At 40.4% G+C, this 12,134-nt stretch overlaps 1 protein-coding gene across 1 annotated transcript; it reads right to left on the bottom strand.

Moving 5' to 3' along the window:
* Positions 1-1,106: 1,106 nt before the first annotated feature.
* On the bottom strand, positions 1,107-11,693 carry LOC113577651 (verrucotoxin subunit beta-like). The gene is made up of 5 exons (XM_027010428.3): positions 11,464-11,693; positions 6,829-6,921; positions 2,553-4,244; positions 2,080-2,189; positions 1,107-1,777 (listed from the first exon to the last, which is right to left on the bottom strand). The coding sequence occupies exons 1-5, from the start codon at positions 11,540-11,542 to the stop codon at positions 1,457-1,459; spliced, it is 2,295 nt and encodes a 764-aa protein (XP_026866229.2). The 5' UTR covers positions 11,543-11,693; the 3' UTR covers positions 1,107-1,456.
* Between the last annotated feature and the right edge of the window lie 441 nt (positions 11,694-12,134).

Raw genomic sequence — 12,134 nt, 5'->3', positions numbered from 1 at the left:
TTACAACGACATTACGTTAGCCTGACTGCGTCGCGTTTTACACCACCAGTGCCATCTATCGCTCACCACCGAAAGGTGAATAGTTGGTGACGGGACCTTTATTTTGAAAATCCATGAGGTAACCAGAGGATTGCGTTCCAGTAAAATTAAAGCACATAGCTATAGATTTACTTACATTTACTAAAGCACATAGCTATATATTTACTTACACACCTACCGATCTGTTTATTCAAGCATATCTCTGAGCAGTGCCTTGCAGTTACTTTACAAAATACATAACTTGAATAGGCATTTGTCAATTAACACAATCACAAAGATTTTATTGCCATGGCAAGTATTTGACTTTTGGTGTGTTTGCAGGTCTTTTACAGAATGACCTGCATAACCATAAACCCCTAGCCTAACAATAAATCCATAACCTAACCATTCCTGAATAACCTAAGCATAAATCCATTTTGGACAAGAACACATGGTAGATGGTCGCAGGGGTCTGTTTGAACCTGCCACATATAGGGCTTGGGTTTGGGTATATTCTCTCAAGTTTAGGTTTAGAGAAGTGTAGCTACCACTTTTGACAGCGCTTTTGAACTTCCAAAAACATTGAGCGGATAATATAATTCATCATAACAAGTAAGCTATAATTTAGTGTTAGTTACTACCCATTTGTAAAAATTTACAGTTCACTAAATTATTATCATATATGTTTTAAAACATTTAGATATATTAAAAAAAAGGAAGAAAAACATTAAAAATAAGGATCCAATTTTGCGACCAAGACAATCTTCATGTAAACACTCTATTGCACAAATGTATTACACATAAGGCCTATGGATAGCATAGGAAACCCAGACTAGAACAAATAAAATGTCCATTTGTTTGGCCAAATTTGACCATGTAAATAACTTTAGAACCTTTGATAACTTCCTCTTTTAGTATATTCCAATATTTTAGGTGTTTTCTTTTCATACATTTTCTAATGTTGGGTTTTATTGTTAGATTTAAAACTTCTTTATTCATTAATATTCCCAAAGTGTCATATGCATGTATGAGAGGGTTTGGTATATGGTGGTCGGATCGGTCGTGACAGAAAGGGTAGTGAAAAATGATCTGCTTTAAGCGTTAAACTTTTATTTGCCCAATCACACATTTGCCATTTTTCCTTCACCATACTTCCTTAATTTACATATGATCAAAAAATAAGGATCTAATCATAATGCAGAAAGACAACATTTCTATGATAATGATTTACATGAACGCCAAACTTTATACTACTAGAACTAAACATTCTAACACAATCAAATAATGATCAAATCAACTAGCACATAATTAAGAAATGCTGAAACGTAACCTTTAACATTATATTTAGCACATCTTACATTGGGTGAAGAAGATTGTTTTATTTTCTGAAAGAGTGGAATATTTCACATCAGTTCAGCCTGATTTAGTTCAATCTGGTTTACTTTAGAAAAACAAAACCAAGAGCATTGATATCATTACTGCTTCTCCCTACAAACCCACAACAAATCCCTGAACCCACATCCATGTGTACAGGGCTGCCTAGGCTTGAGCTTCTAGCAGAGAATGTCTGTCTCTGCCCATTTTTACGCACAACTTCAAATTCAACACCACCTAGTCGATCTCCAACCTGGTTTGGCCACAGTATCAGGGAAAGGAATTTATCTCCATCCTGAAACGTAAATGTCTTGGATGATTCGTTCGTGTGATGGCCAAAATGCTCCTTGTGATCATTACTGCGTGTCAAAGAGATAGCATTCACCTGGGAAAAGAGAATTATTTCTTTTTTTCTCATCACTACATTAGAATGGCTCATTTTCAGGGGCTATCAGTTGTAAAAACTGGCTGCACTAAACAGCAGTAGCATAATGTACTTGACCAGTATCTTAGAGGGAGAGGTGCATTTGTACAGTTATATATACATTTTCTGACACCTTAGAAATATTTGCTTTATATTTGCTCTCAGTTTTTTCAGGTTCTATGAAAATATTTGGTAAATAGTGTATTGTTAAATGCAAAAGATATTTAGAGGCAAGACAACACAAACGATGAAAAAATGCTCACTTTGTCGGTCACTGAAACAGTCATTTCCTTCAGTGGTCCACTGAAATTACAGGTTTTGAACGTCCACTCGGAACCTCCATTTCCACCCACTAGTATGGGACTAATTTTGTCTGTAAATTAGGATAGTTTTCAGAGCCACATTCTGCAGTTTTTAAGGATTTGTAGACATCTTCTGTACACTCTAAGAGTCTAGACTCTCATTTCTCATTCTTGTAACTACATACCTTTTCATTTTAATTTAAATGTGATTCATTAATGGTAGTTTACGTGCCTTAAAATGAATAACTAAATAATATGGAGATTAAAAGATCATTGCTGACATACACGACAGGAGAACCATTCCTTGTAGATTCATTGAAACCTTTTTACCTCTTCATGAGCCACATAAAAAAGACTTAATTCCATGCAAACATACAGAAGGCAAGATAGTTTATACTGTGTAAGCCTGTATAGAGGAGAATGAGCCTACTCACCATCATGAATGGGAGGATAGTAAACACATTCACTGGGCTCACTGAATCCCACTGGACCAACAGCTCTGTACTGAAAACAGTACTGTTTCTTTGGATGTAGTCCATTTAGTATGAAGTGAATCTGTGTATCTGGGGTGTCTCTGGTTACCCAAGATCCCTCTTGGCCACTTGGCTTTACCTCCCCGTATTCCACTCTAAACTGTATTGTGTCTCCGGTTGGCGATTTCTGGAGTATCAAGGTCAGACCTCCATCCTGGGTTTTTAGGATAGGTGGGGGAGGCCTAGACACAGGCTCGAAGTTGGGGTTGACCAGTCTGCCTTGTTTGTAAAGTTGGATGGAGGCACCTGGATTATTTGGATCAGGGAAGGCAGCAGTAATGAACCCGATTCCCTTCCTATTTTTATTAGCCTTTAAAAAACTTGTAAAGCGGGAAAGGGTCCGATCCATGTTCTTTAATACATCACCAGTGAACCAAGGCTCTAACTGTTGGGAAATGTTTGTAGTATGGTTTGTTTGACCTAAAGCTGCAGAGAACTGGAAGTCGTTTAATGTTTCTAGGTATTTGTCTTCATACCTGAGAGAGGTGAAAGACAAACACACAACTATATCAGCCACAAAGGGGATGATAGAGGAGGTCACGACTGGGGTGTCTTTTAGCTCTCTGGTATAGGAGCTCAGTATATTTATTTCAGTAGCAATGTTGTCCAGCCACTTGTTCAAGTTGTATGCAGTAAAAGGAGAGCTGTAGTGGGTGTTCAGGATGTCAATCAGCACCTGCTCCTCCTGCTCGCCACCTCGAATAGCACGCAGCGCTTTTTGCAGCGCGGTCTGGAACTCAAGCATATAATAATGCGGCAAGTGTTTAAATTTTTGCAACCTTTGCTTCACATCACGAAAATCATTTCTGCTTCTGATTGTGATCAAATCGTTGCACCTCCTCTGGATGTCCACTAGCTCTTCCAGTAAATGGCCTACTTTAGACACCAGACTCGCACTGATTTCTCTTTCTAATTTGGCTGCCCGATCGTCCAATAACATGAGGGGATAGAGCCACACCCTCACTGGCACAGCATCATCGTCTGTCATCAGAGAGGGAAGCTCCTTGTACAGCGTCACGACATCTGTGAATGTTATAGGGATTCTTCTCAAAGAAAAATCACCATACAATGCAAACCTGATCTTCTTAGCCATCTTTGTTTCATTCTCATTCAAGCTTACGGAACCGTCCCTCTCTATGGTAAATGAAGGAATCTTCTTGACCATTGTAAGAAGATTTCTCTCAACTTCCTGTTGGTCTTCATCATCTGAGGCTGTGTAACTGAACACCATGAAGCACTGAGCCCCATACAACACAGCTGTGATCATATGAGTAGCCAGTTTATGCTGAAACGCATATGTATAGGTGATATTGCCAAGCTCAGTCAAAGTGAGTTCTTCAAACCTTCTGATCTGGCTGTAACGCAGGGTGACTCGGGACTGGCGTGCTGAGGATTTGGAGTCCATCAGGTAACGGGCATAGCCCCCATCCCCCAGCATCCCCCCCCAAAAACTGGCTCTAAGGGATGTGCTCATGTTTAGGAGGCTGGCCTTTTCACTGAAAGAGTTAAAGGAAGAGACCTTCAGGTCTGTTTCATACTGTTGGCGCACTTGTCGATGCTCGTGTAGTGCTTCTTCATCCCACAGAGCAAAACCTGAAAAGAGAAGACGATGAGAACGTAATAGACATATCTCAAACTGATTTTTTTATGCCTTAAATCATGTTACCATCAGAATGTGGCATCACACAGTCTAAAGTACGTTCTAAAGTACTCTGACACTGGTTTGTATGAACTACTCTCCTATGTATACTGAAAAGAGGATTTAAACATTTCTACTGTCCAGGTCTGACTGAATGTGCAGCTGTGAACTAGTACTTCAAAAGAGAACAAGGTGTCTGCAAGCCTGCTACTGGCATCAGAGTAAGTATAGTTTCCCCCAGAATTTCATTTAGTTTATGGTGGTATTTGTCTGGTGGGGCTTGCTTGCATAACCTGCTTGCTGATGTTTGTGGGGGTGGGTGGGTGGGGGGCCATAATTGAACTAATTTACTATAATAATAATCTATAATTTGTAATATTAATTATATACTATGATAATAAAAGCAATAACAAGGCACTACAATGCAAATATTTTTGATTGCCATGTACATTATTTAAGCTAAATCTTTAAGTTTAACACTTTAAGTGACTTCTCCACTGTTCAGATGAACTCTTTCTAAACTCTTACTAATACCAGACTATTGCGCCTCCTCAGGATGCACCCTTTTGTTTCTGTTTTGCAAAAACATTTTTCAATATTCATCTGGATTAAGGGAGCAAACATTCAGCAAAATTAAATTAAAGATGGAGTCAGTAAGATTGAGAAAAGAGTGGATTTAGCTTGAAAATTCAAATGAGTACAACTACCAGGCCCCTCCCCCTCTCTGTCCGCTGAGCTCCAACCCACCTTCCAAAGCAGCTGTACATGTTGTGAAATGCCAACATTGACAACGTACAAACAAGCAGAATTAAACCTTTTAGACATGCAATGTAATCTACAGCAATATCTATTCGGTAATAGAACTAGCATATTTAGAATCAGTGCTTAGATAGCTGTTTGATCTCATTCCTACTCATGCCAGACCATGCTGGAGTTCAGAGATCAACCAATAAACAACTTGGAACACGACCTTCTGGAGACATCACGCAACATCAGCTTACTACAGGGACCAGGCCCTGAGACGTGATCCTCACCTGATGCCAACGGTCAATAGAGGGGACATGGCGGTGGATACGCAAGAAAACAGAAGCAGGGCAGGAGTCAATGCTAAGATAAAAGCTAACCATAGCCGACCAGCTGTACCATTCGTTTTGCTCTCTAACGTCTGGTCCCTGGACAATAAGATAGACTACATCCGACCCCAGCATGAGTTTAGAGACTGCAGTGCGTTTGATTTCACAGAAACGTGTCTCAGTGACAGGATTCCTGACACCACCATCCATCTGGATGGGCTTGCAGTGTTTATGCTGACAGAAATACAGTTATGTCCGGTAAAACTCGAGAAGGGGGCCTGTGGGTCTACAGCAAAGAAAAAACAAACCTGTGCTAGTCTCCAAGTACTGCTCACCACCGATGGTGTTTGTGACTGTTACATGCAGACCCTTTTATCCACCGTAGGAATTCAGAGTGCTCAGAGTTGTGTTGTACATCCCCACCAACAATATCGTGGAAGAGGCACTCTATGAAATGTATGGGGCCATTAGCAAACTACAGAACTACAGGACAGTTTATTATTATTTTCATCAAATCATCTATGTCTCACAAAAATGACATTTAGAACCACTATTTTTAACACATCTTTATTCACTGTCAATGCAAGTTTGTTCTAATACCATTTCCTTAATGATTTAAATAACACTTATAAAATATTATTTTATAAAGTAGGCCTAAACTAAAAACTCATTGTTTTCCCCCCCTTATTAATTAGTCTGTCCATTATTCGCTAAGAATTTTCCAAAATGCACCCCAGAGCTAGTAAAAAGAAAGTAGGAAGTAAAATGCATTTGATGCAACATGACAAAACTGTAAACTACTTTTGATTTGGGTGACATCATTGAGTTATATACAACTTCAAATTGTTCCAAACGTGGATATGAACGTTAAATTAAACTCTTCTGCAGATGGACAGGCAGATTTCTGGATATTTTGAAAAAGGTGGGGCTTCCAGTGACTGAGTAGAATCAGAGTGGCACAAGCCAGCAGGAGCAGTGAGCGTGACTTCTGAGCAAAAAGACTGAACAAGAACATAAATGAATAGAAAGACTCTGGAAAACGTAAAGGGCTTAGATTTTCAGTGGACTAAAAGAGTAGATTCTTTGGTGCAGTGAATTAAGAGGCCTGTGGTGACAGCCGGGTCTTGGAAGTGCTACAACCGGGACATGGGTGCAGTTTGATCCTCATTTTAACCATTATTAACCCTTATTTTAACCATTCTTTCATGAAACTTTCTTTTATTTTTAGAGATTGTTTTCCTAAAATAAACAGAATATTTTAGCCTAAGTTTGTCTTCTCACTCTTGAATAAATGAAATGTATTTTTGGGTTAGATAATCCTGTCATTGTGCAATTTAATTCTGAGTATCTTGCCAAACTTTGTCAACAAAGGTGGTAGCAGCAGACATACTACTGCACATTTTGGCAGGTTAGTTTAACACAGTTCACTATAAAAATAAACACTTAAGACAATGTAGAGTTCTACCTGGAATGAAGCTCTCAGTACGGCAGTCATACATCGAGCCAGGATACAGGGGTCTTCCCAGGGCTTCCATTTCAATAAGCACATCCCCCTTACCTATCAATGAGGAAATGGAGCAAGGTTTTGATCTGCGTTTCTGTTATAGCTTTTATTGTGCACAGTGTAGAAATTTTCCTTTGGCTACTCATGTAATTAAAAACATACAAAAACAACTAACCTGCTAAAACATATACTTGCTATGTTATACTTGAAATGTTGTGTTTAAATAAAATATAAGAATTGATCATTTCCACTGTTACTTCTACTTGAGTAATTATGATTTTAAAGTAGCAATACCTTTGCCTGAATACAGGGTTTGATTACTCTACCCACTTCTGCAAAGTATTTAAGTGACACCAGGATCACCAATTTCAGTTTCCCTCTCTGGCATGTTGAGCGTTTTTTTTGTTTGTTTGTTTTCGTTTTGTTTTTATTTTGTTTCCATGGCGGTATTTGCCATTTCGTTTGGGGTATTTCTCCGCCCTTGCCCTGTGTATTGTGATTATTTTTGCTTACACAAACACCCTGTGCTTTCCTCTCTGCGCTTTTGGGTCATTGTTTGTCATCTGATTCACATAGCATTTACGTTCAGTTGCTTGTTGTTCTCTGTGCCTCAACTCAGTCAATTTTCATCTTTGGTTCATGTTTTTCTTTTCTTCCATTTCCCCCTTTTTGTACTTGCTGTTCCTTTCTTCCTCTTGTGACGCCGGTGCCAGCCCATTGACTGCCCACGCAGTGCCCCAGTTACTGCACCTCACGGCACTCCTATGACTAGGACTCCTATGGCCAACCTGTCTCCAGAAGCTGTCTCACCAGTCTTCCAGTTTCCTGAACCCGAAGTTGTCCCTTCTCTGCTGACCGATTCCATGGCTCTGCTGCCTGTGGTCCTGGGACACCCTCTCTGTACGCTTGTCTACCTTTTTGTTTGTTCTCATGCCCTCGAGTGTGTCCCTCCCTGTCCCTGTGACTGCTTCTGTACCTGTTACCATGTCTACTGGCCTCCAAGCTCTATTCAGTCCAGCTGTCCAGGCCCCTATATGGTCTGGCATGTCATTCTCTTCTCCATCTTCGTTTAGTTCCTCTCTCAGATCCTGTCATTGTCCCATGTTATGATCCTGTCTTCATGTTGGCTCCTGATCTTATCTTGATTTAAGTTGTTGACCCTGTAGTTTTGTTTTTTTTTGTCTGTATTTGTTTTTTTGTTGGGGGGGGGGGGGGGTTCTGTCTTGGTTTCCCCCAGTGAAGGCAGCAGACAGCTTGTGTTATGCATCTGTGATACTACCGCGGCACTGATCCGATATCCGGGTAAGACGTGTAGGGCAATCCACAACTATGCGGATCTGGCAAATATCCACTAACACTGCATCCATTAAAATCTCCCATAATGAAAATGGGCAGATCCACAGAGTGGATTTCTGCAGTATTGTATCTTTCCATGATCTTTCATTATCCAGAACTAGCACATAAACTAAAATTGCAGCCAAATTCGCGGGAGAGATAAAAAAAGGTCTAAAAGAAACTAAGGATCTCAAAATCCTGAGAATGTAATTGCTCTTGTGTGCTGTGTTGCCCATTTATCATTGACATACATACGTAGTCCATCTCTGATTCATTTGATTTCAGTTCGTGTTTATCAGCCCTAATCATGATATATCCAGAGAGTGGCAAATCAATTGATTCAATTTTCATTCAAATTCGGTAAATCACATTAATTATGCTGTCTGAACTCTCTGTCATACTTTATTTTGTCCATCAGTTCATCCATGTCTGTCATTTTGGCTGTCAGTTGGCTAAGCTGAAAAATGGTTTTAGTAATATAGAGAGGGTGCATTAGAGCAGAGAACACACAATAGCTAAAGTGCAGAGACAGGCTTCATACTAGCTAGTCTCTCTGTTCTAACTCTAGGTTGGGACTCTGTGTGATGGAGCAGTGATCATGGCGCACACACCTCTTCAACTGTTCAGGCCCGTCAAGCCTGGATTGCTGATCTTTGCACACTATACCCAGAGACAACAGGTCTGTGATCTCTGTACACAGCACTCACAGAACAGGTCATCTCAGTCCAATGCATGTGAAAACATCGAAGGCAGGATTTTATGCTCTGTAATCTCTTCATCTTGCAAAATACACGATTGGGACAGCCATTCTGGATGGCTTTGGATCTCGTCTCCTTGCCCAGGTTTTGTCACTATCAGCAGAACATGGCAGTTACAGGAACGAGGCTGACCCTTTATGCAGGTCCTTAAGAATCTGTACCTGAGTTGGGGATACCTACATGATGAGAGCCCAGGCACTCTAAAATGATGAAAGCCCAGGCACTATTTTTTCTATTCAGGTTTCCCTGAAGGAGCTCAATTGTGTCCACAGTGGCATCATTAATGGATTGAGCATCGGGACATCACAGTAAAAGAAGGCATATATGGATTCAGATGCATTTAAGCATCAAACTAACCCATGCAGACGAATGTAATCCGAACGTCCAATTCAGCACTGATCAAAACCATTTGCATATGTATGACCCTAATTATAGCACTTTTGCCTCATAAAAAGGTCCGAATATAGGGTGCATGATATGTCATTTCTGCCATTTGAGACAAAGTTTAGACCCTTAGTTATTAGTCTGGCAAATCCAAATATTAGCATGGCCATGTAAGTGGGTAAAGGGCAAATCCTTTGTACTAATGTGCTATTATGTTATGTAATCAGTGTGATGTAATCACAGCAAAACATTTGAAGAGTTTAAAAACCATTAAGAACAGACCCACGCACCCCTTCAACCACTCAGGCATGCCAAGCCTGGATTGCTGATCTTTGCACACTACACCCACAGACAACAGGTCTGTGATCTCTATACACAGCACCCACAGAACAGGTCATCTCAGTCCACTGCATGTGAAAAAGTGGAAGGTAGGATTTTATTATCTGGATGGCTTTGGGTCTCGTCTCCTTGCTTAGGTTTTGACACTATCAACACAACATGGCAGTTACAGGAACAAGGCTGACCCTTTACATAATATTTCCTGACTGGGAAAGATATTGTCCCTTAAAGATATTAGACCTTAAAGATGCCAGGATGCTCATTCATGCCTCCATAACCTCTAGGCTGGACTATTGCAATGCTCTTCTAGCTTGCTGTTCCAAGTAAATCACTAAATAAGCTCCAGTTGGTCCAGAATGCAGCAGCTAGAGTTCTCACTCAAACTAGAACATTTGAGCACATTGCTCCTATTCGCTCCGCACTATTTAAATTCCGTATCGACTATAAAATACTCCTTTTGATGTATAAAGCTCTAAAAGGGCTGGCCCCTCTGTATCTCAGAGAACATTTTGAACCCTGCATGTACCCTTCACTCACAGGTCTTGCTGACTGTTCCTCAAAAAAAAATAAAAATAAAAATAAAGCAAGTAGCCGAGTGTTCTCTTATAAGGCACCCCAACTATGGAATGCCCTTCCTACCTCAGAAAGGGATTCAGACGAACTTTCAATATTTAAGACTTGACTGCTATTTAAGACTTGTGCTGTTTGCACAAGCCTTTGATTAGTATATAGTGCTCATGCAATAACAGTCGAGTCATTTTGACATGTACACATCTTTTAAGCATTATGTTGATCACTATAGTAAGTGACTATGTGCTGCTCTCACTTTGTATTGTCTACCCTTTTCCCTCCATTTCCCCATCTTATCCTCAGCCTCTCTCCTCTCTCCAAGATGCTCCTGCCTCGACACCCCAGTTTGGGATTAGAATTGGACCCTGATGCACCTCTGATCCTTAAACTGAGCCAGATCACTGAGCTACATTGTTTAATCTTCTAGCCTACATACTCTATACATATTTGTTTGCATATCTACTAATATATGTCCTTCCTCTAACTGCCTATCTCGTTTCTCTCTGAGCTATCTCTGCTCTTCAGGTGAAAGCCAGCAGAGTCTCCCTGGCCTGTCCCTGGATCAGTCTCCACCACCATGACGTTGTCTCCCTTTCTGCCTACCTGTCCCTGGATCAGTCTCCACCACCACGAGGTTGTTTGCTACTGCGTCCCTGATAAGAGAAACCCTTGACCTTCCCGGGCTGGCCTTCCACCAGACCTGGCCCTGGACATTGATGCACTGTTTCCATGTCACTCTTCAGAATTAGAGACTGTAATGTCGATATAACCCCCCCATTGCTGTGATCATTATTCCTGTTCACATTTGCTGTTATTTTTTGTTCATTTTCATGCATCATGCCGTCCGGTGTCAACCGGAGGAGGATGGGTTTCCCTTTTTGAGTCTTGGTTCATCTTGAGATTTCTTCACTGTTGCCTTTGGCTTGCTCTGTTGTAGCTTGGAGCCGGACATATGTAAAGCTGCTTTGTGTCAACAGCTTTTGTAAAAAGCATTATATAAATAAACTTTGCTTGCTTGCTTACAAATTGTTTGAGCTATTGCAAGAATAACACTTTTTACTCTTACATGGAGAAATATGACCTTCAGCATTTCATTGTAGCAGGGATTTACCATAGGTCACCACATGTTGAATTCCATTTAATCAACACAGCAAAATTTCTATTGACAACAGTACTGTATGTTCCAATGTGATTCCCCATGCCTACTTACTTTCCTGGGCATTGCAAAGCATCAGCAGTAGTAGGAGGCCAGTCAGAGGTACACTCAACAGCATTTTCTTTCTCCACATGGTCAAGGTTGACTTGTATTTCGAAGGTATTTTCTGATATTTTCTGGCAGATGAGTTCAGGGCTGTATGAGAACGTTATTCTCCCTCAAAATGATTTCACTGTACTGGGAGAGCAGCTCAGGTTTTTGCGAGGGCTACATATCTGGCCCCAAAACAAGTCACTGCACTTAGCCAGCATGCTATTGACCCCATATTTACAGACCTGCCAACTTTCCAAAAAATTTGCCAGGGGGGGGGATTGTAAAATACAAAATTGGATTTTACATTTCCAACTAAAAAGCATTTTAATTAATTAAATACTTCTTTATTGATCAACATAGTATACATCTCACTTAACTATCACAAGACATGTCAATTATGAGTCTATAATTGACTTTCAGGCTATGTTAGAGTCAGACATGATCAGCAACACTGCCCTCAGATTCTACTTGGATATTCAGTACTATATAACAGAATGCACCGGATACATATATATGATGGACTAGAAAAGTTCTGCAAAAGACAGAATGATATCTAGACCCAATATGATTAGCAGATGCAATGAGAGAGATTGCAACTGCTAGTGACGGTCAACGTCATTTAAGGTAAGAGA

Source organism: Electrophorus electricus, chromosome 18, assembly GCF_041902795.1.
Source record: "Electrophorus electricus isolate QZ-2024a chromosome 18, ASM4190279v1, whole genome shotgun sequence".
NCBI classification, from domain to species: Eukaryota; Metazoa; Chordata; class Actinopteri; order Gymnotiformes; family Gymnotidae; genus Electrophorus; species Electrophorus electricus.
The sequence above is the reverse complement of the archived record's forward strand: the minus strand, read 5'-3'. Positions and strand labels throughout refer to the sequence as shown.

What these genes read in the sequence shown, in the direction of transcription:
- LOC113577651 (XM_027010428.3), bottom strand. Translation starts at nt 11,542, where the DNA reads ATGTGGAGAAAGAAAATGCTGTTGAGTGTACCTCTGACTGGCCTCCTA. An exon ending in CTATCCTCCCATTCATGATG is followed by an intron (nt 2,190 to 2,552) that starts GTGAGTAGGCTC and finishes CCTAATTTACAG; the next exon opens with ACAAAATTAGTCCCATACTA. An exon ending in CTGTTTCAGTGACCGACAAA is followed by an intron (nt 1,778 to 2,079) that starts GTGAGCATTTTT and finishes CTCTTTTCCCAG; the next exon opens with GTGAATGCTATCTCTTTGAC.